This window comes from Bubalus kerabau, chromosome 6, assembly GCF_029407905.1.
Source record: "Bubalus kerabau isolate K-KA32 ecotype Philippines breed swamp buffalo chromosome 6, PCC_UOA_SB_1v2, whole genome shotgun sequence".
Taxonomy (NCBI): domain Eukaryota; kingdom Metazoa; phylum Chordata; class Mammalia; order Artiodactyla; family Bovidae; genus Bubalus; species Bubalus kerabau.
The window spans coordinates 103,115,801-103,142,924 of record NC_073629.1 but is presented as its reverse complement, the minus strand read 5'-3'; the positions used below and the strand labels follow the sequence as shown (position 1 = coordinate 103,142,924).

Below are 27,124 nucleotides of genomic sequence, written 5' to 3'. Positions count from 1 at the left end.
GTTGGTATTGACCTGGGGCTGGGACTGCAGTATTAAGAGTTTTATGGAAAGGCTTGGGGTTCACAAAAAAGTGCTGGGTAGCTACCATAGCAAGGTAGCTATTGGACTTGAAGGTTCACACAGGGATTGGGGCTCAGCACTGGTACTGGGGTCCATTTAAGGACCAGGGTTGATGCTGGGGTCACAATCAAGTAGACGTGATAATGGGGTTTTAGCCTAAGAATTGGTATTTCAGTTTAATATAGGGGTTCAGATTAAAACTACTACTCGTGCCAATTTCACGGCAGATTTAGGGGTCTGGACTTACTATTGAGTTGGGGTGGGTCCGGGCTCAATCGCAGGTTCAGATCTCTACGGAGAGAAAATGGGGTCCTAGAGTAATATCAGGCTCACATTTGGATTGAAAGCCTCTAGTAGGATCCGGACTTCGTATGGAAGTTTGGGTCTGCCCATGCTTATTATTGGGGTTCCGATTCTGTATTGGGGTCCGGGTCGGTTTAGACGCGGGGTTGGGTTGCGGTCTCGGGCCTACGCGGCTCAGCAGCTCTACGAGCGAGAGTGCACGAGGGGAGGGGCGGCGCCGGGGACGCGCACGGCAGGGGCAGGGGCGCGGGCGTGGGCGCGGGCACGCGGCTGGAGCTGGCGCGGGAGCGGCGGAATCGGTGGCGGCGGCGGCAGAGGCGGCGGCTCCAGCTCCGGCTCCGGCTCCGGCTCCAGCTCGGGTGGCGGTGGCGGGAGTGGGATCCGGTGGCGGCGACGGCGGCAGAAGAGGAGCGGGAGCAGCGGCCCCAGAGGCTTGGGGGGGACATGCGGACCGACGGCCCCTGGATAGGCGGTGAGTGACCCCCGGGCCCCCTTCCAGTTCCCTCCGCATCGGTCCCTTCTCCACTCCCCCGCCCTCTCCCTGCGTTCGCAGAGCAGAGCTGGGGGCGGTCCCGGGGGGCCGGGGGCGCCGCTTAGGCCGGGCCGCGCCCCCACCTGCCGCGCCCGCCGCCTCGGCTAAGCGCCCCCACCAAGCCCGGCGGCTCCTCCCCGCGTTACCCCGCGGCAGACGGACCCCCCCACCATCACCCTGCCGCCGGCTGGCTAGCTCCCTGCCGCCCCTTGCCGCCTTCTCCTTTCTCCGCCTCGCCGCCTCCCTCCCGCCGCACCTGAGCCGCAGCCCGCGCCGCCCCCCCGCCCAGCGCAAAGTTTCCCTTTTGCGTCGGGGCTCCCCCTCCTGGGTCCCGCCTCGTCTGCCCCCACCACCGGCGCGGACACGCTCCGGGGGCGGCCCTCAGCCTCCCATCGCCTCCCCAGCTCCGGGCGGGTCCAGGCCGCGCCCCCACCCCCGCCGCACAGGCGCCCCCTCCCAGCCGGCGGGGGATCCGCAGCCGCCGCTCCCCCGTCTTGCTCGCGGCCCGGGCGCACGTGCCGTCCCGGGGTGCGCGGGGCGCGAGTTTGGAAACCCCCACCTCCCCACCCCCAACCCAGGTCGCCGGCGCGGGCTGGGGAGGCGCTGGGCCGGGCTGTACCCGCCCCTCCCCGGGTGCAGTGACCCGAAGGCCCTGGGGCGACCTGTCCCGTGAGGACGTGTCCACTCGGACCCGCTCCGGAAAGTTCACTCAGTCGCCGCCCTGCGTCCCGTCCCGTGTTGGTGTGCCCCGGTCCTCATCGCTGTGCCCACGATCCTGTCTCGGCTTATTTCTCCTTTTCCCTCCGTGTTTCCGTCTCTCTACGTCCTTCAAAGCCTCTGTATCTCTGTCTCCCCGTGTCGCGGCCTCCCACTTTCAACCCACTCCACCCCCCAAGCAATCCCGGGGTCTCTCTGCTGTCTGCGACTCCCTCCGGGGTCTCCCTGCTCTCTCTCGCTGGGTCTCTGTGTTCTTTCTCCCGGCTCTCGGTGCTCTTTGCCGGGTCTCTGTGTTCCTTCTCTTGGGTCTCTGTGTTCTTTCCCTGGGTCTCTCTGTGCTCTTCCCGGCTTTCTGCTCTCTCTTCTCTGGTCTCTCTGCTCCCTCCCCCATCTCTGGGTCTCCCTTCCCGGGTCTCTGTCGGGTCTCTTGCTGGTCTCTTGGTGTCTCTGTCTCCCACGGACTGGAATCTCTGCCGCCCCTTTGCAGAGACCCAGACCTCCTCCTCGTTCCTTTGGAATGCTGCCCCTCTGGTTCTTCCACCCCAGGGTGGGGGATGGGGCTAGTTTTTCTCCTCTTTTCAACACCCCCCACCCCTCAGTGCAGGGCCCCCAAGTTGGAACAGGTTGATGGGTGGGTGCCGGGTACCTGTCTGAGCAGTAAAATGGAAAGGAGGCTGCTGGCAGGAGTGGGGGGTAGGGTCCTCTGGATTCCCCTGGGGCCCCCCGGGGCAGGCCTAGAGTCTGGACTGCAGAAGTGTTGGTGATGAAGACTCCCCTCGGGCTCCCAGAGTGACCTGGTGTGGGATCTGACCAGAGAATCCAGAGGAGTGCATTGGGGTGAGAGGCCTGGAAAAGGATCCAAGGCTGGTGCTTCCAGAGGGATCCTCAATGGTGAAGGATCCACCGAGAAGGCAGGAGATCTGCTGAGGGATCCTTTGAGAGGCATATGGCATCCAGTGGGATCCAGAGCAAGGTTCTGTCAGAAAAATCTCAGGAAATTCTATGCTTGGCTCCTTATTAACTCTTGCTTCAGGGAGCAAGAAAATCCCAGTTTTTCACTGATGGTATGAATGAGCCTAGGGCTTCAGGAAGGAGTAGGTGAGCCTCCCCAAGCACAGCCCCCTACATCCGCAGCCCCAGCCCAGGCCACACACTCACACCCCCGTTTCCACACTCAGCTCCCCCTCCCCCCCCACCTCCACTCCACATCCACTTATCTCCCCAGTGCCCTCTGATTTGCACACTTGGGCCTGCGCAGCAGCCAGAGCTCCAAAATCTGCTGTGTTTGCACGCCCAAGTCCCAGTCTGCGTGCTTGCTTACACCCTCACTGCTCTCCTGTGCACAGCCTAGGAAGGGTGTGTGTACACGTGCAGCCTCATGCTTTCTTGTGCACACATTTTCTCATACATTTTTGCTTGCTCAGTTTCCCCTTGTCCTTGGAAACATCTCTGTAGTTCTGTTTTCTCCTTGCTCTTCCTCTTCCCTCTTCTCCCTTTACAAAGAAAATAGTTTTCATATACTTTCTTCCTCTCTCCTTCCTCCTGCAGCTCCTGGCATCCCCTCTGGTCAGCCTTGTGCACATAGCGAGCGTGTGTATGGTGTCCTGGCTTCTAGGGGAGGAGGCTAGGTTTGGGTGCTGGTGAAGCAGTTGGGGAGGAGATTTCGGGGAGAGGGGAGCGTTGCAATAAGAGCAGCCTGGCTGCGTTCCTTGGGAATTGTATTTATGTGCAGCAAGATGCTGGCCTTTGCTCTCTGTGCTCCCTCCATTCTTGTTCTCGTCAGTCCTGACTGTGGAAGTCCAGTACAGTCAGCAGGGGATAGGACCCAGACCTCTTCCTACAGAGGCGGTGACACACACTGCAGCCCCTCCACTTGCCAGTTTGAGACCTTGGCGAGATCCTGTTCTCCGAGTCTCAGTTTCACTCCCTATAGAATGGAAGAGGTCGTCCAACCCTAGCTGGTTGCCCAGGCTGTCGTGGGAATCCCCTGTGTGGCGGTGTATCAGCAGCATTGGCTATTGCTTCCGGTGTGACTGATACTGCTGTGTGCTTGGACCAAGCTTGCAGCTAGGGCCCTGCCGTTGAGAAGCTCATGGTCCCTGGGGGAACAGACTGCATCATGAGAATGCAGAGCAATTCAGTAACCTCTTATTGATTGCTGACTGTGTACCAGACTCTGGGCCAGGCGCTTTCAGTTGGGCTGCCATGCCTCCTATGGGACTAACTGCTGTGTAGAAGAGGCAGCCCACTTCTTAGGAACTGCTAAGGTTAAGCCCAGCATCAGCTTCACCTAAAGCAGTCGCCATTCTGAACTGAGAAGATTGGAGGAGTTCACCACAAGTTCAGAGATCAAGATGAGATGAGTCCCAAAGAAGACCAAGAAAATGGGCTATCTGAATTGGGGTTTGAGGGATGAATAGGAGTTTTCCAACTGAAGAAAAGGCACTCCAAGCAGGAAACAAAAAAAGTATGTCTAAACACCCAGAGGTCTTATCACTTGTGGCGCGTTCGGAGATAGAGCAAATCTAATGCCCTGTTAAGTAACTATGACTTTACTCTGAGAACACAAAAGGGAAACACCAAATAATTAAAGCTTGAATGAGAGGGAGGGGTGTGTGGAATGTGCTGTGATCAGATTCATGTTTCCAGAAGAGGATTCTGTGGCTGCGGGAAGTAAATAGAAATAGGATACCCAGTGAGGAGAAGGGTGAAGGTAAGTCAGATGAGAGAGAATGGTGGTTTGGTAGCATGGAGCCATTTAGAAGGCACACGTTTATTAGGACAGGATGATTTATTGGATGTGGGAGTGAGGGAGAGGAAGGGGTCTAGGTTCCTTGGAGTGACTGGGTAGGGCTTTCACTGAGCCAGGGACTTGGGGATGAAAGGTGGATTTGGGGAGAGGCAGATAATAAGCTCATGGTTCGACCTGTTGGCCTTTGAGATGCTTGGAGCATTTGAAGGTGGGATGAGGGGGTCTTTTAGAAGGGAGATGTGTGTGAGAATCTGGAGCTCGGGGGAGAAGTCTGAGGAAGGATGGAGAGTTATATGAGAGCATGTAGAGCTGTGCCCAAGAGAAGACAGCCTCACTTGTAAAAAGTGCAGACTCTAGTTTCAAACTGCTGGGTTCAAAACCACTTAATAGCAGCGTGACCTTGAGCAAGCTGCTTAGCATCTCTGAATTTGTTTTCCCTTTTGTCAAAATGGATACAGCAGAAGTCCATATCTTGTGCGGTGGTTTGAAAATTGAAGTTAATATGCAGAAAGTGCTTAGAATAGGGCCTGGCATCTAGTAAGTATTGCTGTCTCAGTGTTAGCAGTTCTTATTATAATAATCATCAAAGGGGGCGGTGCAAACCCACCCCATAAGAATCACAGTGGGAAGGGCTTTTAAAACTCTTTGGGCATCTGCTCACCTAAAGTAGCTGCAATTCTGAGCTTTGGTTCGCAGGCTGGAGAGTGCCTAGCCCTCAGCCCTCAGCCCTCATGCCATCCCTGGGGTCATGCGTGTTGCTCAGGTGTATCTGACGTTCAGGTGGGCTAGTGTGAGAAGACTAGAGGATGAAGCCCTGGGGAAGAGACGTTGGGAACGGGGGGAAGGGGATTCTGAGAAGGGGCGGCCTCAGCGTGTTGGGTCCCCTGTCTCCCCACCTGCACTGGCCCTGGGCGTCAGATGAGGTGTCTGCCTCTGAGGTCCAGATGTACCCAGACTCTGTCCCCAGTGCTCAGATCTGTGAACAGTCATTTGGCTCCTTGGCAGTGTTTCAGCTACTTCCGGGGACTGTTCTGGTGCAGCCATGGGGGCTGCCTGGGAGCCACTTGAGAGAAGTGTCCGTGCTCCTCTAGACTTCAACTTGCTTCTGATCCTGCTGCCAGGCCAGCTTCCAGACTTGGCAAATGACAGACAGCCCTGCCAGGGGCCAGCCCTGGCTCGGTGCCAAGGCCTGCTCACCTGATCCTGGTCACAAATGCCAATCTCGCTCCTGAGGCCTTTGTGGGTGCCAGCTGGTGATTCCTAACTTGGGTCCGGTACCAGCCAGGCCCTTTCTGAGTAGCTCTCCCCTTGGTCTCCCAGGTATGCCCGGCAGCCCTGGCTGATGCTGTGTCTGGGGTGGTTCTGGGAGCTTTGCAGGTGACCCTGACGGGTGATTCCGATCACTCTCTTAGGTTGTTTCGGGCACTCGTGGCTCCAGGTGCTGTTCTAGCTCTTCTGGAATCCTGTTTGTGCTTCAGGGTCTTTCCACGGGCAAGGTTCTCTGCCTGGTTTGTCCTCTGACCCACCTCCAAGCCATTCGGGGCACATCCCCCTCTATCCAGGTGTGGCTCCTGCTCAGCTTAGGTCCAAGCACCAGGCCCAGGGCTCCTGGTGTGGCCTTGGGCATGGTCATAGTGCAGCTGGCTTGGGGGACCCTCCCCATTCTCTGCCCCAGGGTCCCCGAGCAACGATGGAGCTGACAGCTTCACGCCTGGCCCTGTGAGGCTCCAGTGGGTGTCCCCAGACAAACGGGCCTTTGAGTTTGGGACATGGAAGCTGGTTTGTCTGGCCAGACCCACCTGGCAGTCTGTGTGCTGGGAGCAGGGGCCACAGGGAGCTTTGTGGAGAAGCCGGTGGGCTGGGGGCAGGAAGCGTGTGACCATCCTGAGGCCCAGGCAGGGCTTTGGGCTCTTGAGGGAGGGGGCAATGGAGGTAGGAGAGGATGTGAGCTTCAGGGTCAGCATGAATGGTCCTGGTCAGTCAGGATGGGGCTCCGGCCTGAGGACATCCCCTGTGTTGCAGAGGTGGTCAGTCTCAAGTGAGGCTGATTCCCAGGTGCCAGGTGTGGGGGGTTGGCCTTGGGGGCTCCCTGACTCAGTCCTATGGGTCCGTTTGGGGAGGAGCCAGGGTGGAACTGCTGTGTGGGGCAGGCTCCCTGTGTGCATGGCGGCGTGAGACCGAGGAGAAACCCGTACAAGGTGCGGCCCAAGTGGAGCGGGCAGCAGGGAGGTGGTTGCTGAGCAGTGGGGAGGGGGCTGTGAGAGCTGTGGGCAGGTCAGACCCTTCCCCCACCCAGGAGGGGACCCACACCAGGTAGGGGCTCAATAATGGTTCCAGAAGGACGGGGCCGGGCCCTGTCACTGTGTGTGTGCCAGTGAAAGAGGCATCCAGGGGCACACCTTCATTTTAGAAATTATAGAGCAGCACAGAGTCAAAAATAAACATTGCTTCTGAAGCTTCTTTGAAGGCTCCATGGATGCTGGCGCGGTTCTCCCCAGGTTGGGCTGTTTTCCGTGAACTCATTCATGCCTCCATCTGCCCAGTCAGCGTATATTGACAGAGCACCTACTATGCGCTGGCCTTCTGCTGAGAGCTGGGGACCTGGAGCTGAGCTGGCACGCACCACGCTTATTATGGTTGTGACTCAGCGGCCACTCAGCAATTGTGTAAATAAATAAATCATCACATCTGTGGTCACTGCTCTGAGGCAAGGTCCAAGTGTGTAGCCTGGGACATCCTGGAAGGCCTCCCTGAGAAAGTGCCCTTGGCTCTGAGAGCCGAAGGATCACTGGCTAGAACAGGTGGGGAGTGCAGTTCTGGCAGTGGAGCAGGGCACAGGCAAGGCTGAGAGACTGTAAGAATATGGCACATGTGAGGATCAGAAGAAGAAATTGTCAAGCCGTCTGGCTGGCAAGGGAGCACAGCCAGGTGGGGCTGCAGAGGTGGGTGGGCAGAACTGCTGTGCTGGAAGGTCATGCTAAGGAGCTTGGACACAAGATTTTCTCCCAAGGTCAGGGGCTTGGTCTGTGTTGTTCACGGCTCTATACAGGGTGCCTGGCAGAAAGGCTGGCGCATAGTAGGTGCTCAGGAGCCTGGAAGAAGTGAGTGAATGAAGCGAAGAGATGGGCATTTTTACTAAATGGAGATCGTCCTGCTTGAACAGTCCCATAACCTGCTTTTTCCGCCCCTGCATAAACAGCACATTTTGAATGTCTTTCTGTGTCAGTACATGTTCTGCTGTGGTGCTGTTCTTAACGTTTCCTCATCCTTTTCCCTCTTTCCAGGAAGGAGCGGAGGCCCCGGTGCCCTGCCCTCAGTGCTGGTTGTCCAAGAGTGACTGGCGTGGGCAAGCCAAAACCTGGTGAGTGTCCAGCCAGGTAGGGGTACGGAGGCCCAGGCTGGGCAGTTCAGATTTAGACTCAGACTGGTGGAGAGCCGTGCAAGGATTGTCGCCAGGGGACATGGTGATGCAGGGTGTGTGTGGCAGAGAGGTAATGGAGGCCTGGACAAGGAAGGCAGCGGTGGAGGTGGAGAGGAGGGATTCGAGTGCTATTTAGGGAGGCCGAGTAGACAGGACATGGTGAAGGGTTGAATGTGGGGCAGGAGGCGGGGGGTGGCGGGGGGAGGTGTTGCGGATGGCTCTTGAGTCTCTGGCTGGAGTGGGTGGTGGAGGTGGCTGGGGAATGATATACAGCTTGTCAGCTGCTGTAGGTGTGAAATAGGCTTCAGGGTAACATTGCAGGACTTCCACCAGGATCTCTGTGCTTCCCATTCACCGTGTTTCTATAGAAAAGACTGTTCCTCTTGACTGTAGGTTGTGGAAGAAAGAGCAGGATCCTCACAAGATCTGGGGCCCATTCTTCCATGTCTCTTTGAAATCGACTTCTCTCTATCTGCTAGAAGCCCAGAGCATAGTTGCAGGGGATGAAGTTGGAGGGTTTGGTTGCAGTTGAAGTGTGTTGGGCCTTGGATGTCAGACTAAAGACTCTCCTGAGCGCGAAATGAAGGCACTGAAAGTTCTTACTCAGAGAACCTGCATCCGCACATTCATCCGCCCATTCTCCCATTCATTTGTTCATTCATGAAACGTTATCTTCATGTCTACTGTGGGCTAAAAGCAGCAGACAAAGCTGAGGGCCTTGATCGGATATGCATTTCTGTAAACTGAAGGGAGCGTTGGTTTGTGTGCAGGAGGGGCTGGAAGGGAGTGACCAGAGGCAGGAAGCCCACTGAAGACATGGGTGCTGATGAGATCTTCCTAACATGGTGGTTGTTGGGGTGGAGGCAGGATGCATTCAAACGTATTGACCAGCTGCACAGGTGGGATGAGGAAAAGGGAGAATTTGAGGAGGCCCGGCTGGCTTGGGTGACTGGTCGTGGTGGTGCTCGTCGCTGAAGTAGGGACCTGGAGGAGGGGTTAGGGAGGATGGGTTCCGGTTGAGTCTGAGTCCTCTGCAAGTGCCTTTAAGGCAGAGCCCATGACTATCTTGTTCATCACCCTGCCTTCTGGCTCAGGGCCCCGTAGGCCCCCCTGGACAGTTCTGCATGATGGCCAGTGAAGAGGTCTGTGGAAGAGATGGGTTTGGCCTAGGGAGGGGAGGAAATGATCATGTATCGGGCATCTGCTGGGGGCCAGGCCCTGTGTGTGGTGAGGAGGGCTTTGGGCGCCTGTAGAAGATGCAGGGGCAAGGCCATGCATCTGACTGGTCGGAAAAGTCAGATGGGGAGGGTGGGTATGGGGATACCCATCACCTGTCCATCCACCTGTTACGGGTCTGATCTTCCTGGGAGCCCAGTCTCACCAGAAAAGGGGCCTGAACATGGAGCCCCTCTGTCCTCTGGGGAGGCCACTTGCTGATGGCGTATGTGAGGGGTAGGACTAAGGTGTGCTATGTGGCTGGGCTTCTGGAGGCAAGACTGACTGGGAGGGGGTGGGCAAGAGGCCTTGAGATCCAGAGGCCTGGGTTCAGCTAATGTAAGAGTCAAGCATACCTGGGGTCTTGGGGTCCAGGGTACTCATAGGGACTGGTTCTGGGGCAGGGGCCAGGGCAGGATCTAGGGGACATCCGGGAACGATCTTCCTGTCCACATTCAGTTCAGTTCAGTTCAGTCGCTCAGTCGTGTCCGACTCTTTGCGACCCCATGAATCGCAGCATGCCAGGCCTCCCTGTCCATCACCAACTCCCTGAGTTCACTCAGACTCACATCCATCGAGTCAGTGATGCCATCCAGCCATCTCATCCTCTGTGGTCCCCTTCTCCTCCTGCCCCCAATCCCTCCCAGCATCAGTCTTTTCCAATGAGTCAACTCTTCGAATGAGGTGTTTCTCAACCTCAGGACTGTTGACATTTTGGACCAGATAATCCTTAATTTTGGGGGGCTGACCCGTTAACTGTAGGATGTCCAGCAGCATTCCTCGTTTCTTCCTACTATGCCAGTAGCACTTACCCCCTCCCCCATCAGACAATCAGAACTGTATCTAGACATCGCCTGATGTCCCATCGTGGGGCGAGATCACCCTGGATTGAGAAGCACGGGTCTGTGCCACTTTTTGCTGCCTTCTCTGTGCTGTACAAATCTGGAAAACTGAGGAGGGCCACTCAGGGAAGATTCGCACTGATTGGCCACTGGAGCTGAGTTCTGGTGGGTGAGTAGGTGGCTGGGCCAGGAGAAGGCCTTTTTTCCAGTAGAGAGAAAATGAGTGCAGAGGCCTGGAGGCACCACGTTGGTGAACATTAACCCAGGGGAGCCTCCACTCCCCAGAGGAAGGAGGCCAGAGGGCTGGTGGCCTAGGAGTTATAGCTGTAGGAAGGTGCCTCTGCTGGCCCCTTGGTCTCCTGCCCCCAGAGCTAAGCCTCTGCTGGAGCTCGTGCCTCCCCCAGCGACTCTGGGACAGTCTTCCTAGGCTCCCCGTCTGCTCACACAGGAGCCTGAATTGCTGAGGGCTGCCAGGGGGTCAGGGTCCCAGCTTCCTGGGTAGGGGGGCTGATTCTGGCTGTGCCCTAGACCCTGACCAACTAGCTGGAGAAGCAAAGGCGGCCTGCTGCCGGCCGCCTCCTTTCTCGGGGCCGAGGTCACGGCACGGCTGAGACTGATTTATTCCCGTCTTAATCTGGTGGTTGGTTTGGTGAGAGTTGGAAACACGTTGGTTTTCCCTTCCCAAGTGTAACAAGGCCTGTTTCCGCCTCCGCGGCCGCTGCTGCAGTGCCACACGGTGAAGTGTCCGGGACGTGACAAAAGGGCTCGGTTAGCTGCCCGCCGGTGAGAAGATGAACAGCTCGAGGCGCTGCCCGCCCTCACATTCCTCTTGCCCAGGCGCTGGCCTCCCCTTGGCCGGCCGCTCCCTGGGGCCCTGCATACCCCTCTTTCTACTAACATCCATTCTGGGGCCCCAGGCCCCCCTGGGAGCCAGGGTCCTGGCCCAGGGAGGAAGTGGGGAGGAAGCTGTAGGAACAGGTGGTATTTGGAGACTAATTAATATTTGTGAATAATAACACGTGCCCAAGGGAAACAAATCAATCTGTGTTTGCATATTCATGAGGAGGCCTCGGAATGATCCCAGCTGTTCTCCAGCCAGGGAACACCCCCCACACACCATGGCTGGAGTCACATGGTCTCTCTGGGGCAGCCCCCATTGAGGCTGGCAGGGGTGGATGGCTGCATGGAGGTGGCCTGGCCTCTGTTTACAGGCCTGTCCGAGATGTTTGTGTTTGAATCCTATGGCTTGGTGTGGTGCCTGTTCCTTTCTTTTTCCTCACAGCAGCAATCCCCAGGCTCTTCAATTTCACAAACCAGTACAATTTCCAGAAGGACTTGGAGGCCAGACATGGGGTTAGCCATTTTTATTTTGCCAAAGTAAGGACATTATTAAAAAATAACTGTTATCTGCTATCCCCCATCACTTCCTATAAGAAAGGACATTTTAACACCAAGGACAAAATTTCAGAATAAAGGACAGTTCTTCCCAAGAAAGGGCAGTTGGCAGCTTTATGCTGATATAGTAAAGAAAAAGGATATATGAAAACCATTCTGAGTGTAGAAAAATGGCATCCAGTGATACTGTACAATAGCATTCAGTACAGAATTGTTTTCCTGCCCAAGTATGTCAGTTGGTAGAACCGACAGTCCGCAGTGCAATCCAGAGACGAGCCGAGTGTGCAAGTGCTCAGGCTGTGTTTTCATCTCGGCTGTTGAGAGTCCAGACTCACCCAGCCATGGGCAGAAGTGGACACTCTGCTCCTAACACCATTGCACTGAATTCAGAAGGTTCTCGGCCACCCCAGGCAGGAGGGTGTCAGTCCGCCTCCCTACTGCCCTCCTGCCGTCTCCTCCCAGGTGACCCTGAGCACCCTGGGGCTGGGGGCAGGGCCAGTGTCTAGACTCAGGGCCTGGGACTCTGCTGGGACTTCAGTGCGGGGCCCTGAAGCTGGGAGCAGCCGGCACCGCCTGACACTGGGGTGGGCTCTGTGCCCAGAGTTGGGGTGGAGGCAGCTTGCTCGTACCCGGAGCTGGTGAGGGAGAAGCCCTGGCCGGGACAGCTATGTGCTGGCCAGAGTAATTCCCTGAGAACGTGTCTGTATTTTGTGTCCCCATGTTTCCCCATCACTCTGGGTGTCCCCATGTCCATGGAACTGCTGGGAGAAGCTGTCTAGGAGGGAACGTCATCTTTTCAACCTCTTTACCTCTGTCTCCTCTTTTTGCATTTGAGCAGTGACCTTGGCACTCCAGACCCAGATACACAGGGCAAGCCAGGAGTCCCCACGTCAGGGCCAGTTGTCTTTGTTTTAGTGGCAGTGGGCTTATCAGAGGCCCAGTTTCTCTGACACCCATGGCCAGAATCTCATCCAAGAGGATACCACATGATATCTGCTCTGGAATAACAACCCCACGATGGCTGTACTGGGCTTCTCTGGTGACTCAGCAGTAAAGAGTCCACCTGCAATGCTGGAGACTCAGGTTCAATCCCTGCATCAGGAAGATCCCCTGGAGAAGGAAATAGCAACCCACTCCAGTATTCTAGCCCGGGAAATCCCACAGACAGAGGAACCTGGTAGGCTACAGTCCATGGGGTCAAAGAAGAATCAGACATGACCAAGTGATGCTATGGCTGTACTGGGGACTGAACACCCCCTGATATTGATAACTGGTGTTATTTATCTGTGATAATGTACCTCGGTGATGTCCATCGGGCAGCTGCACACCCATGATGTCTGTCCACACTCACATGGCATCTGGCCAGGATGGCTACACCTCCATGATGTCTCTGCCTGGGAGTTTACTGCTGTGATTACTATGCCAAGGCAGCTACAGGGGATTATGGCTCAGTGGCCATTATACTGGGGAGTTACACTCCATGATGGTTGTGCTGTGCTGTTCCTCCACAGTGTCTCTCCTGTGTAGCTTCATCACCTCTACATCCATGCCAGAGAGCTGTGTGTGTCTGCACTGGTGGTAGGGGGGACAGGTTCACACCTGGACTGCTTGTACAATACCTGGGAGTGAAACCTCTGTGAATATCGTATTGTTGCACCCCATGATGTCTGTACTAGTCCCCTCTGCCTCTGTCCTTTGGTGCGACATGCCACTGATATGCATACCAAGGATGCAGGATGGTTTTATCAAGGGCCCATACCCCCATGACAGCCCGGCCTGGCAGCTCACCACCTGATGTCTGCTGGGAAGTTGAATATCAGTGGTCATGGTGCAGCACGACAGTGCCATGGTGACCACACCCAGACAGACAGGGCCTTAGTGATGCGTGACCTCCATCCCAACTTGGCCATACAAGGCATCATGGTGGGGATGCCCTCTCTCCTGGTCTCAGCTACCTGTACTCTGATCATTGAGCAGAACCCCAAGTGTGGGGTAAATGGGGCTGGATGCCCACCAGGCTGCTTCAGTGTTCTTGCTTTTGCTGCTGAGCCCATCTCAGACTTCTGGTAAGATCTTGGGACAAGAGACAGCTCCCCCCTTCCCCTTTGTGGTCAGCTCCTACCTCAGTTCACGGTCCTCCTGCTTTGTCCCAGCACCTTTGCTCACTTTCGCCCTCTGCCCTTCTGAACTTTGTCCCGGTTGAGACTGGGGTCCAAGTTCCAGGGCAGAGCAGAGCCATCTTTGAGTCCTGTCTCTTCCTGTTACCAGCCCTGTCACCTCCTTGCAGATTCTCTCACCCTGTGGGTCAGCCGGGTCTGGTCCCATCTCCCACCCAAGTCTGTAGGTACCATCATGGAGCCCCAAGGTGTGTCCACCAGCACTCTGTGCCCTGTTGTGTCCTCAGGGCATTAATGAGGGACTTTGTACACCAGCCCCTGTCCCAGAGCAAGGTGTGAGTTGAGCTGGTGGGCACTGGAGCAGATCTCCTGAAGCCCCCTGAATGGGAGCCGTGGGAGAGAGACCCTCAGGAGCTCGCCATCAGGGCCGGGGAGTGATAGCAGTGTGTCTATACTGTCTAGTGTGACTATGCTGAGTGCTCCACATGGGTGCCAGGTACAGTGTGTGTGTGGAGGGGGAAGAAGCACACCCAACCGAGGAGCCCTGTAAGCAAAGGCCTGGAGGCATTCAGACCATCCCGTATGGTCTTCCCCTGCCCAGGTTTCTGGCTCAGCCCGGAGGGCAGTTGTGAGTGAGTTGCCATCTGAAGCTTGCCACCCCGTCAGTTGATCTGCTCTGGGCCACTGGGGTAGGGCAGAGGAGGTGTGGGGTTGACTCTCAGGGTCCAGCACCCCCAGTCCTGGCCACTGGGGCCTCCCTGTGATTTCCCTGTAGAGAAGGTTGGTGCCATGGGAATTGGGTAGGATGAGGGTGGCCAGGCAGGGCGGCTGCAACTCGTCCAGAGCGTGTCCTGGCGAGCCCAGACGGGTTGCGGCTTTGGCTCCAAGCCTCTGATACCTGGATCCTGTCTGCCACTGCCAGGGCTGTGCTCTGAGGCCTGTGCCCAGCATGTGGGCTCTGCTGGGCAGAGGAGGGGCAACAGGAGGCCCCAGAATTCTGGAGTTCCTGGCCTCTGTGGGTCTGCTAACTGCTCTGTCTTGGTCTCCGTCTCCCCCTGTGTGTCTGTGTCTCTTGGACCCTGTTTCCCTGTCCCAGTCTCCTTACGGAGGCGTGTTGGAAACTCTAGGTCTGGAATGGAACATCCCTGTACATCCTCTGGTCTCAGAATCCCCTGCCCCCTACTCAGGTTTAGAGAATGACCTGAGGGCCTCTCGTACTCTCCCTGCGTATGACTGGTGGGTTATCCTTGGGGTCTCCAGGGAATTGATGAGGAGTCTGGGTTTGCACAAGATTTGGAAGGTCTGGATGGTCATTGCACACTCCAGAGTGGGGGTGTCTGTTGAACCAGGTGGTCTTGGTGGTGAGTGGGAGCCAGGAGGTGGCGGGTGGACAATGGGACATGGGTGGATACCAGCCAGTTAACTCTGCCCTTATCTCCATCACAGGTTGATCGTCCCAGGCTGTGGTTGGCCGTGGTGCTAGAGCCCCGGATGACCCCTGAGCCAGCCCCAGGGAGGACGATGGTGCCCCTCGTCCCTGCACTTGTGATGCTTGGTTTGGTGGCAGGTGCCCATGGCGACAGTAAGTCTGGCCCTCAAGGTGTGGGGCCTCCCAGATGGAAAGGATGCATTCTTCCTAGTAGGACTCTGGGAGGGGGGATGGTACCAGTCACCAGGAGAGACCGGATGGCTAATACACCTCCAGACCTTCTGTCCCAGAGAGGCCTCCCGCTTGGAGCACCCGCCTCCAAGGAGCACCCCAGCCCTGTACTTTCCGGGAGCACCCTGTGGAATACCCGCCTGTCTCTTAAGGTGCTGCAGGGTGAGGCGTGTGTGAGTGTGACCCTGTTTGTGGGCTGGAGGTGAGACATGCCCAGGATTTGTGTGGTCACAGATGATGTGCTCAGGCGTGTCTGTGTCCACTGCTGTGGACCTGTGCAGAAGGCACAGTGTGGGTTGCATCAAGCGATGGTGTGGGAATAGGGGCGCCGCATACAAGGAACGTGTGTGGATGTGTGAATGGGACACCAGGTGTGTGCACAGGTCCAGGGAAAGGTGAGAAGGGAGCCACCACAGCCCTTCCCCTGGTCTAGGCCCTTGTAGACGCTGAGCCCTTCTTTCCCTTCCCCACTTCAAGGCAGAGGGGCATCCCCTCCCCCAGCCCCTCAGCCCTTAGAATGAGGGAAGATTGCACTTGGCCACAGGAAGCTGGACTCCAGAGCCCCTCCTTGTGTGTTGGGGGAGGTGGGATTGTCCCCTGCCCACATCCAACTCGGAACTTTGGTCCCTTTCCTGCCGCCCTTCCCCCTGCCTGGCACTACAAGACTGGCCGCAGCCCGCCCCGTCACCATGGTTACCACTGCTTGGTTACTGGTGGGAGGCGGGGCACAGGGCAGATTTAGCCAATCTACACACGGAGGGGGAGGGGCGAGGTCGGAGCCAAGGTCCCCGGGGAACGGGGCTGTTCCCATCCTGTCTGGAGCCCAGAGGTGGCCCAGGGCCAACCTGAGGGTCAGCTTGGGGGTCAGCAGTCCATAGGTTCCCTCAGCCCCCTCTCCCAAGTATCTGGGTGCAGAGCTCTCTCCTTGCCCCACCCAAGCCCTTTCTCCTAAGGGCTCATTAATTATTCAGGACCAGATCCTGGAGGGGGTGGGACTGGAGAGCTCCGCCCTTTGTCCTCCAGGCTGAGCTGGGTGGGGCTTGTGGGGCAAGGGGGAGACAGGGTATTCCTCTTGGGGTGCGGGGCGTGGGGTGATGAGAGCCTTAAGGTGCTGGTGATGAAAGGGCCAGGCTAGCAGGAGCAGGGCAGGGTAGGGGGTGCTGGAGAGAGCTGGAGTCTGCAGGGACAGCCCAGGGTAGAAGTCACTGGGTGTGACTCTGAGATGGCAAGGAGGCCAAAGCTCATCAGAGTCAGCCCCTGGACACTGACTTGCTGGCCTCGCTCCCCCACCCTCACTCTGGACACTCGTAGGGACTTCAAATGGGAGCTTGAGAGCAGAGGGAGGACCACTCTGCTGGCTGTGAGAGACAGTACACCTGGGAGCAAAACTGCCTCCCCTCCTGCTCAGACCCAACATGCTGGAACCTGTGCCCACACCCTCATCCCCCCAGACCTGCCCATCTTTCTGTGTTCTCTCTCTTGTGAATGGCTTTCCCACCCACCCAGCCACCCAAGTGAGAAACCTGGGCCTCCTCCCACTCTCATACCCACATCTAATCCATCACCAAGTTCTGCTGTTTCTCCCTCCTGAATATCTTTGGAATGCATCCACCTCTCCCCCCACGGCCTCATCCAAGCCAGGCTCAGCGCTCTCTGGGGCTTTTGCAGGCCACAACCTCCTGGTGGTTTCCTGTCTCCAGTCTCTGTTCCATGGTGGGAGTCATGGTGCAAAATGAAAACCTGATCATGTTGTCTCTCAGTTGAAAATCCCTCGCTCTCTGTTGCCTTTCGGTTGGAGCCTTGGGGTCCAGGCCCTGCATCTTTGAGCCTCTGCAGCCTCATCCTCCACCTGCCCCATCCTTCACCACACCCCCGCCGTGCTGACTTCTCAGTTGCTCCCGTGCTCTTCTGTGTCCTCTGATAGGAACCCTCTTCCCCATCCCCTTCGCCTGACGATTTCCACTCACCTGGAGCCATCACCTCCTCCAGGAGCCTTAGTCATGTGCTGCTCCCCTGGGCACATGTGACTCTGTGCCAAGTCTGCGAGTCCCAGGGGGTCAGACCATTGTCCAACTCAGGGCCTGGAGTTTGGTAGATGAGTAATTGAATTGGAAGGGTGGAGTCAGGCCTGAACCCCTAGAAGGAGCGGAGTGGAACAGAGCAGTCTTAAGAACCTCCATGCTGGTCTCTTAAGGACCAGAGCCCAAAGTCTTGAAGGTAGGAACCAGCTGGAGATGCTGCAATAGGTGAGTTGGGTTCTGCTCACAGGCAGAGAGCGGAAGAGGGGCATGGGCTGGGGGCTGTGATGACCTGACCCCAGGAGGCAGGGTCTGCCTCACACTGCACAGACATTTGGATTTGTCCCCACCCCCACACCCTTGGCCAGCCTTAGGTTGGACCTGGGAGACTTCTAGCCAGGGCAAGCAGGCAACGTGGACAGAGCTGCTGCAAAAGGTAGGGCAGGCACTCCAGAGAATTGACGACCGGAGCAGTGGAGCGCGGAGCGGACAAATGTGTTTCTATAGGCCTCTTAACGAGACAAATGAATGGGGGCCCTGGCCTCTGAGGAAGTGCAGGGAAGAGGGGCAGAGAGGCAGCTGCCAAGAGTTAGCCCAGAGGCCCCGAGTCAATGCTGAGTCAACTCCAGCAGGGACCTGGGCGTGGGGCTCGGGGGCTCCCCCAGCCAGGGCTTGTGTTTCTGAAGAGGGCAGCCTGTGGGGCCAGAGGTGGCCCTGAGCAGGAGGAGGTTTCTGCTGATCCGCTCTGTGCTTGTCAGGTGCCCAGTGGGAAGAATCCATACAGGCCTGCTTCTGGAGCCTGCGGTGGGGTTACTGCAGCGTGCGCTGTGCTGGGGGCGGTGCTGGCACCCCCAGAGGTAGTGACCTAAGCGTCGTGGGAGCGGGTAGGAGGCTTCCTGGAAAACCGGGGCCCTGAAGGGTGAGTGGGCATTTGCTAAAGGGGGGGTGTTGCCTAATAAGATGGAGAAACGGGCTTCTCCCTGGAGCCCATGAGAGGACCACCGTGAGGACCATCTCCCTTTTGTTCCCGGACAGCGTAGGGCAGACCAGTTACTTGAAATCATAGGAGCCCAGAGCAGGATGCGGAGAAGGCAGTGGCACCCCACTCCAGTACTCTTGCCTGGAAAATCCCATGGACGGGGGAGCCTGGTGGGCTGTGGTCCATGGGGTCGCTAAGAGTCGGACACGACTGAGCGACTTCACTTTCACTTTTCACTTTCATGCATTGGAGAAGGAAATGGCAACCCGCTCCAGTGTTCTTGCCTGGAGAATCCCAGGGACGGGGGAGCCTGGTGGGCTGCCGTCTATGGGGTCGCACAGAGTCGGACACGACTGAAGCGACTTAGCAGCAGCAGCAGCAGAGCAGGATGCCTAAAGGCTAGAAGTATAGGTGGGCGGGTAAAGTCTTACTAAGTAACTGGGGATGCGTCTGTCATCACAGCTCCGACCCGGTCTATGGAGCTGGAACGGGGCAGGCAGCGTGCTGCACGGGGTTCAGCAGTGCCTTTCCCACCCCACCCCCGCCATCCTTGGGGAGGCCAGACCTGGTGGCCTGTCTAGACTCTGCCCTCCGTGGAACTTCCGGCAGCTTGCTTTCCCTCTCAGGGACTGTTTTCCTATTGCACAATGAGGATAGTCACTTCTACCTGGAAAGGTTAACTGAGGTCACATGTTGAAGGCACCTGACACTTCGTACGCGCTCCCTCCATCCCAGGCCATGACCTGGAGCTCCCTGTGTGTCCCCTGGGAGCCCAGGGTTGTCTCTGAGCGGATCTCCCTCCCGGGGATGCCAGAAGTGGTCACAGGAGCCAGCCTTAATGAGTCCCCAGCTCATTAGGCTGTTCAGGGCCGGGGAATCCCGCCTCCCTGCCCTCCCTTACAGCCCCTGGCTGCTGCGTGTCTATGTGCCTGTGTACAAGGGGCTGCAGGGAAGGTACAAAATAGCAGTCATCTCCCTGCGGAGTAGCCTTCGGCAGCTGAGTTTGGCTGGGCCCTGGGACTCATGGCCCCCCAGGGCAGCCCACTTGTTTCTTCTCCTAGGCCACTCCCTCCCACTTGGCATGGGCTCAGCTACCTAAGAGTGTCCAAGGCATATGCCCCTGGGAGTTGCTGCCCAAAGGCCTGTGCAGCCATGACTTCCATGTGGTCAGGGAGGGGTGGGTATGGAGGGGAGGTGGCCCCACGTTCTGGTGGGGCAAAAAGCCCCTCCAGGCATGTGTCCTTGGGAGTTCTGTTCAGACCCTTCCTGGACGCCAGCTCTGGTCAGTACTGGGCAGAGTGGTTAAGTCACTGAGGTTACCTGCCTGCCTGGAGACATGACCAGTGACTGTAGCCCAGAGGCTGAGGGGCACAGAGCAGGCTCTCATAGGCTTTAGGGTAGGGTGCATGAGAGGGTCTTGGCACATGCAAAGGCATGGGGGATGCCCATGGGCTTGGGTGGGATGGCATCGCCACAGGACCTGAGCTGTGTCCCGCACAGTGCTTGGCCCGTGGCAGAGACTTTTTGTTTGTTTGTTTTGAAAGAGTCAAGATAGGTGAGCCCCAAGAGGGTAGCAGGAGTGAGTGTGGGAAAGGCAGCAGGGGGACAGGATTTGTGCCCCCAGAAGTCCAGCTGGTGAAAGAGGCGAGGGCTTGGCAGAGCTGTGGGATGAGAGGTGCCTTCCTGTTGGGGGTGAGTGGGCTGAGAGAAGTGAGGGTCTGGTCTGATGAAGGGGAGAGACCTGCCCCCTGGACTGCCCCAGGCTTGCACACTGCCAGTCTTTGCCAGAGCCTGGTGGGTGGGTGGGCTGGGCAGGGCCCTGGCCCCTCTCCAGCCTCCCCGGGAGGTTCCGCCTCCTCGACGGCCCCAGGCCTTGGGCACCGTCCAGCCTCCACTGTACTCAGGCCTGCCCCTTTCTCTCTCTCGTGACCTGTACCTGGCTGCCTCCCCAGCTCCCGGTTCTTTGTTTGGCGCAGAGGCCCCACCCCCAGGCACACTCACCCGGCTGTCTGGTTCAGCAGGTTCCAGCCTCTGGTTTCTGCAGCTGGCAGGTTGAGGCAGGAACCAGGGGGGTTCCACCCCGGGCTGCTCTCCCCAGCAGGTGTTGAGGGCTCCCCAGTGTGGTGTGTGAGGGGCCGGAGGCCTCCACCCTCCTCCTCAGGCCTTCCCCCATGGTCTTCAGGTCACCTCCCTTGTGCCCCGTGCTGCCCTGTGCCAGGAATGGGGTTGGCGCTGGGACAGGGAGGGAATCAAGGCAGGCAGGTTTCTGCCCTGCCCAGGGTTATTGTTCTCTGTCGGGAAGCAGCCATGAATCAAATACTCCTCCACAATGTGGAAAAAGTAATAACCTCACATGTGTACATAACAAACTGGGAGCAAAAGCAGTAGCCTCACACGGGACGTAGCAAACCATGAGCACGGCTGTGAGGCAGAGGGGAGTCACCAGAAAGCCCCAAACACAGAGCCACGCCAGTCGAGGTCGGGCGACCGCAGAGGGGCAAGGAAGGTTTTCTGAGGAAATGATGTCTAAACTGAGACCAGAAAGGTGCATAGGAGACAGTGGGTAAGGAGGTGGTCTAAGAGGTTTGTGGCAGGAGGAGCAGCTTATGCAAAGGCCCTGAGGCGCAGGATGAGCATTGCTCATCCAGAGGACGGGAAGCCAGGGCTCTGGGGGGTGTGAAGGGCTGGGGTCAGACCTGGCAGGGCTCTGTCCACCACGACAGGAGTTTAAGTCTTGTTTCAGAAGCCGTGGGAGGCTTCTAAAGGGTTTTGATCAGGGAAGAGGCTGCCACTTCGCTCCGGCTGCTGAATAGACACTAGGCTGGAGAGGACAAGACTGGAGGCAGGGACGCAGCTGGTTAGGTTGGTGCAGTGTCCAGTCGAGGGAAGGTATTGTCTGGACTAAGGTGGTGGCAGAACAGGAGAGGGGAGCTGCAGTCTGCAGGTATGAGGGAGGGGTGTGCAGTGTGCAGAGGGGTGGGTAGGAGACTCTTCCCCACCCCCAAACGTGGGAGGAGGGGTCCTTTCTGAGAAGACCTGAGTGAAAGGACCAGCGTACAAAGACAGGCTCTGCAGTCCGGGAGTGTCTGGAGCCTCCAGAGGGCAGTTGGGGCAAGAGTGAGGCAACCTGAGGCTCTCTGAACCTTTGTGGTGTCCCCGTGCCACTCTGGCCCGCAGCAGGTTTGCGTGTTACCCCAATAGGGCTGCTCTCGCCCTCTCTGGGTACTCCCAAGGGCAAGTCAGGTAGGTCCCCAAGTCTCCCTCCTCCAGGGAAGCCCTGAGTTCTGCTTAGGTTTTGGAATGCTGGCTCAAACCCTGGCTTTACACCAGATCAGTGTTGATCTGGCTGCTGTTTGACCTTCTGAGCCTCCATCTCCCCATCTCTAAAATGGGAATGATAATACCACTGGTGCTAAAAAGGGTGCTAGCTGCCCACCCACGAAGTCTGCCATGTGTCCAGCTGTGGGAGCATCCTACAGACATTGTCACATTTTGTCTGCCCAGACCCCTGCCTCTAGCACTGTTTAGCAGATGAGGCTCAGAGATGGTTAGTGACCTTTCTTAATAATTACACAAAACCTCCAGAGCCCGCTGGACCCTGGGGTGCTGGGTAAGATGGGCCCCTCCCTGCTCGCTGCAAGGCTGAGCCCCCCAGCTCTGCACTGCATCTGTCACTCCTGAGCCTAGCGGTTGGTCCCCAGACCCTTCCCTCCTCGGAGACACTGCTCCATCTGTTGTCCCTCTTCTCTGTCCTGGATCAGCACCTTCTCTCTCTGCTGGCTCCTTCCCATCAGCATTTAAATACCATCTTTTGGGCTTCCCTGGTGGCTCAGTGGTAAAGAATTTCACCTGCCCATGAAGGAGACCCAGGTTCAATCTCTGATCCGAGAAGATCCCACATGCCGCAGAGCAGCTGAGCCACCCATGCACCACGACTATCGAACCTGTGCTCTAGAGCCCGAGACCTGCAACTACCAAGCCCGCGAGCCTCGACTACTGAAGTCTGCTTGCCCTAGAGCCTGTGCTCTGCAGCAAGAGAAGCCATCACAGTGAGAAGCCCATGCACCACCACGGGAGAGTAGGCCCCGCTCTCTGCAACTAGGGAAAAGCCTGTGCGGCAGTGAAGACGCAGCACAGTCAATAAATTATTTTTAAAAAGTACTGTCACATCTTAGGAAAAAAAGAAACAAGAATGTAAAAACCTCCCTCCAATCTTCATACCCTCCAAGTGCCATCTTTTCTTTCTCTTCCCCATCACAGCCAGTCTCCTTTAAACAGTCACTGTACTCTGCTCTCCAATTCTTCACCCTCAACTTACTCCTCAGCCTTCTTTGGTCTTGCTTTGGCCCCTGCCACCCCCCTGACTCTGCTCGTGACAAAGCCTCCAACTACACCAAGGCGAACTGTTTCTGCCAGGTGCTTTGGAGTCAAACAGGCTTGAATTCAAATCTCAGATGTGCTGCTCATTGGCTGTGTGACCTTGGGCCAGTGACTTGACCTCTCTGTGCCTCTAAACTGGGGACAACAAGCAGTGGAGGACTAAATGAGATAAAGTACCAGGTACAGAGTGGGATTATCATCATTGCACAAACATGTTTTTGTGCCAGAGACCAGGCCAGGCCTGGCCTCATCAGCACCGAGCAGGTGGTCTGAAAGGTCACTTCTCACGGTATCAGCCTTCCTGGAGCTGTTCATTGGCCTGATTAATAGGAAATGGATCCGCTGTCGGGATTAACGAGGCATTGCTACATCTTAATGAAGGCACGGTTTCCCGCATCTCATGACCCTGGGTGGGATTCCAGGTTGACCCTGTTGTATATCAGAGTGGTGTGGGTGGGCATGACCGTACAGTGTCCAAGCCCATTCCCTTCTCCCCCTCCCGCTGCTTCTCGGTGGAACTCTGGGGAGACGTCCAGGCCGTCAGAAGACAATCACCCAGTCAGTGGGAGCTGGGTGGGGAGGGTAGATTTACAGGAGAGCATTCACCTGGGAAGACATCCAGAGATAGGACGTCTCTGGATTAGGACGTGGAATGTCTAGTCCTCCGGGACTGATGGTGCGTGGGGGCTGGGGAGAGGAGGAGTCATGGGTTCTGGCTTGAGCCTTGGGGTAGGTGGTGGTACCATCACCTGGGTGGAGAGCAGTCATGTCTGCGAGAGAGGCTGGGCCGTTCCCAGCAGCTCTCAGCATGCCTTTGTCCTGGAGCTTGGAATTGTTGAGGGGATGGGAGACGGAAGAGTGAAGCAATTAAAGTACAGACTCAGTACTCCAGACTCAGTTGCCTGGGTTCAAATCTTGGCTCTGCCACTAAGCAGCTGTCATGTTGGGCAAATCCCATCACCTCTGTGTACCTTGGGTTCTCTATAAGCAGAAATAAAACCCACCTGAGGAGCTCACAGCTCTTTGAAGAGCACCTGACACACAAGAAGCACTGCGTAAGGGCCGGGCATCACTACCATTGTTTCCTTTATAGACCTTCCTTCCCCTCCCCCACGCCTGCCCGCTGTAACATAGGCCATGTCTGCAGTGACCATCCCTTGGTGACTTGATGTTCCTCTCTCTCCAGGCAAACCTGTCTTCGTCAAGGTCCCCGAGGACCAGACTGGATTGTCAGGAGGGGTGGCCTCTTTCGTGTGCCAAGCCACGGGGGAACCCAAGCCGCGCATCACATGGATGAAGAAGGGGAAGAAAGTCAGCTCCCAGCGCTTCGAGGTACAGCCTCGGGTGGGAAGGGGCAGGCAGGGCCCCGGTTCTGCCTGTTTTGAGGTCTGGTCCTATATCACCTCCTCTTGATCTTGAGAGAAAGGCTGAGCCTGAGCAGGCCCCGCTGTCTGTCCCGAGCAGGCTGTGACCGTGTCTCTCTCCTCTGGCAGGTCATTGAGTTTGACGACGGGGCAGGGTCTGTGCTGCGGATCCAGCCACTGCGGGTGCAGCGAGACGAAGCCATCTATGAGTGCACGGCCACCAACAGTCTGGGGGAGATCAACACCAGTGCCAAGCTCTCAGTGCTCGAAGGTACCTGCTGGAAAGGGATGTGGCATCGGGGGGCGGGGAGACTCATGTAGGGGATCAGCCAGCCGGCCAGCTCCGGCCCCACTGTGGACTGTGGTGTGTTTGGCCATCCTGGGGTCAGAGAAGGTCAGTGGTGGACAGCGATGATTGCTGGGTGTTTGGCATATGCGTGGTGTCTTTGTGTTGTGCTGAGCCGGGGTGTTGCTGGGCTGGGGTCTGGGGCCTGACCTGCGGTGTGAGGTGGTAGCTACGTATCACTTGGGGTACATGATTCATGCCAGTGGATGTGATTTTCTTGTGGAACCTGGCAAGGGGCTTCAGAGAAGTGTGTTCCCAGTCGCTGTTATGAGCAAGGGCCCTAGGCTGGAGGCTGGGGCTCTGTATGTGGACTTTAATGACCTCTCTCACTTGGTGGCTCCTCCATTCATTCACAAACATGCCCTGATGACTCCTTGTGTCCTGAGAGTTATCTGACCTGGTCCTGCCCTTGCGACTTCAGTCTCCAGTATGTTCTGCGTTTTGTGCGAGAGGCCCAGGGGACTGCGGCGGGTGGGGGGCGCGCAGGGGTTCAGGGGAGGAGGGAGCTGTTGTCTGAGTCCTGAAGACAAGTGGCAGTTGGGGTGGGGGCCTCGGTGGGGAAATAGCATCAGCTCACACCGAGGCCCAGAGGCAGGAGACCGTGGAGCTTTCAGGGAACTCTTGAGTGGTTCCATTTGGCTTTGGGGTAGAGGGTGGCTGGAAGACACAGTAAAGTGGGCAAGAGTAGGTGGTTCAACATGAGCCTGGAGAGGTTGGAGGACAGATCACACAGGACCAACCAGGCTGCGAAACACTTTCCTGGGGACATAGGAAGCCGCAGACAGGGAGTGACATGATCGCTGCCCACCCCCACCTGCCACGATGAAGGCATCAGTCTGACTATGTCTGCATGTATTTTCAAAATATGGCTTGGACTGTTGCTTTAAAAAAAAAAATTGCAATACCAATACCTGTTCACTGTTGAAATTTTGGTAAGTATAAAATAGCACATAAGCAAAATTAAAAATCACTTGTTTATCTTACCACTACTATTAACATTTGGTTATTTCCTTATAGCCCATTTTCTGTGCATGCATTATATATGTAACAAAAACGAGATTACATTCTGCCCAATGATTTGTAGACTGCTTTTTAAAAAAACATATGAACATCTTCCTCACGATTAAGTATTTTTCTGCATCATTGTTTTTAATGGCTGTGGGGGAGTGTCACATGCAAGCACCCTAATTTATTCAGCCATTCCCTTATTGTTGGACACACATGTTGTTTCCCGTATTTTGGTTGTATAAATAAGGGACTGCGTGCTTCCTTACAGATGTGTTCACTTTCCTGATTATTTCCTAGATGCACGGAAGTGGAATTGCTTGGTCAAAGGGCCACATGCGATGTTTAGCCTTTTCAATATTTCCAGAAGACTGTGTCAGTTTACACACCCATCAAACAGGGCATGAGAGGGCCTCTTTTCTGCACATCCTCACCAGCAGTGGGAATTACCATTAAAAAAATCTTTGCCAAGTTAATAGGCAAAAAATGGCATCTCAATTTAATTTGCATTTTTTTGATTACAAGAACAGTTGAACATCTTTTTGTGTTAGCCGTTTTTACACTGTGGCTTTATGTGTTCACGTTCATATCCATTCGGTAACTCCTTTGTGCCTGTGTGTCTCCTGCGAGGCAGGGCAGGGCCCTCCAGCTTAGAGGGGCAGCGGCTAGGATCAGGGGCTCTGGACCGCTTATTCTCTTTTCCTTATGACCTTGGGTGAGTAGCTGTGCCTCTGAGCCTCATTTTGCTCCATCTGTAAATCGGGACGTGATGCCTGCCACCCAAGCTGGTTGGGAGGATTAAATGGGATGCAGTTAAGCACTTTGCTGGATTCCAGCATGAATGGTCGCTGCTGTAGGGCTGAAAGCCGCACACCCTAAGGTCCACACGCGTGAGCTGCCTGCGCCTGGTGTCTGTGCTGCCTGGCCTCTGGGTGACGCAGCCCCCACGGTCCACTCCCCTGAGGGGTGGGGGCCCAGAGGACAGGCCCTGTACCAGGATCCCTGACGGTTGGGTGCTCTCGAGCTCCTCCCTGCCACCCCTGACCTCAGTTTCCCCACTCGTGAGCTCAGGATAAGTATTTCAGCACTGCTGTCCCTTCTGTTGCTCGCTGCCCCAGCAGGAGCCATCTGCCCTGCCCTGGCATTTGGGAGGTGGCTGAAGGGCCAGACTGTGGCTCCCACCCCAGAGGGCATCTCTCAGGCCCTCGCATTAAAGGGAAGAGAGACTTCTTATTAGTGTTGGAGGAAAAGTCCCCACAAAGTCCCTACATGCTAGTTCTGGAGGGGCCTTCTTGGAGGAGGGTTTCTGTAGCAGGGGACAGGGGTGTGTTCATGCTTCTGGGTGTGAGAGGTGTCTGATGAGATTGGGGAGCGCATGGCGGCCCCAGGCCTGCTCCTGGCCCGGTTGAGATGGAGCTGTGGGCCTGAGTGAGCCCCCGTCCTGCTCCTGAAACACAGCACCCGGAAGGTGAAATGCTGACTTGCCATGTTGGTCTGCGTAACCTTGACTGGTTCTGGGCTTGGCAGAAAGGAGTGGAGTAGGAGGTCGCAAAGGTGCCAGAGGGCGGGGCCTGAGGAAAGCACCTCCCCCCAACCGTGCCAGGCCTCCCCTGCTAGCCAGAGAGGCTGGGTGTATGTAGGAGTGGGGTGAAAGGATGGTTTGACTACAGCTGTGGGCTTGGGTCAGAAGAGAGCCAGGGCCATTCCTGGGAGGAGGGCTGGGGAGAGGAGGAAGCTGGCTTGGGGATTGGGACTCAAGGTTGAGTTCCTTACGTGCAGCGCAGCATGCACTGCGTGTAGCTCAGCACACGCTGGGCACTTCAGGGGAGTGGCCCGGGGCTCCCTGGGGTGACTCGGCTCAGCTGAGAGGTTGCTGCATCCCCGGCCTGCGTGTCCACACCGGGCTCCCTGCCCTGCCTTGCTGTGCCAGGCCCAGCTCCTCTCACATCTGAAGCACCCCACACCACTCCCACTCCGTGGCCTTTGCACCCAGCTCCCTGGGCAAGACTGCCACTCCC

The 27,124-nt window shown here is 56.7% G+C and overlaps 1 protein-coding gene across 1 annotated transcript in view; it reads left to right on the top strand.

Annotated features, from left to right (window-relative positions):
* The first annotated feature begins 676 nt into the window (after positions 1 to 676).
* The window catches only part of PTPRF (protein tyrosine phosphatase receptor type F), an 84,012-nt gene continuing 57,564 nt past the window's right edge, over positions 677 to 27,124 (top strand). The window contains exons 1-5 of the mRNA XM_055586141.1: positions 677 to 835; positions 7,649 to 7,725; positions 14,801 to 14,936; positions 23,578 to 23,723; positions 23,885 to 24,026. Coding sequence (XP_055442116.1) covers positions 14,846 to 14,936; positions 23,578 to 23,723; positions 23,885 to 24,026 — 379 coding nt within the window. The 5' untranslated portion in view covers positions 677 to 835; positions 7,649 to 7,725; positions 14,801 to 14,845. The remainder of the gene's footprint in view (positions 836 to 7,648; positions 7,726 to 14,800; positions 14,937 to 23,577; positions 23,724 to 23,884; positions 24,027 to 27,124) is intronic.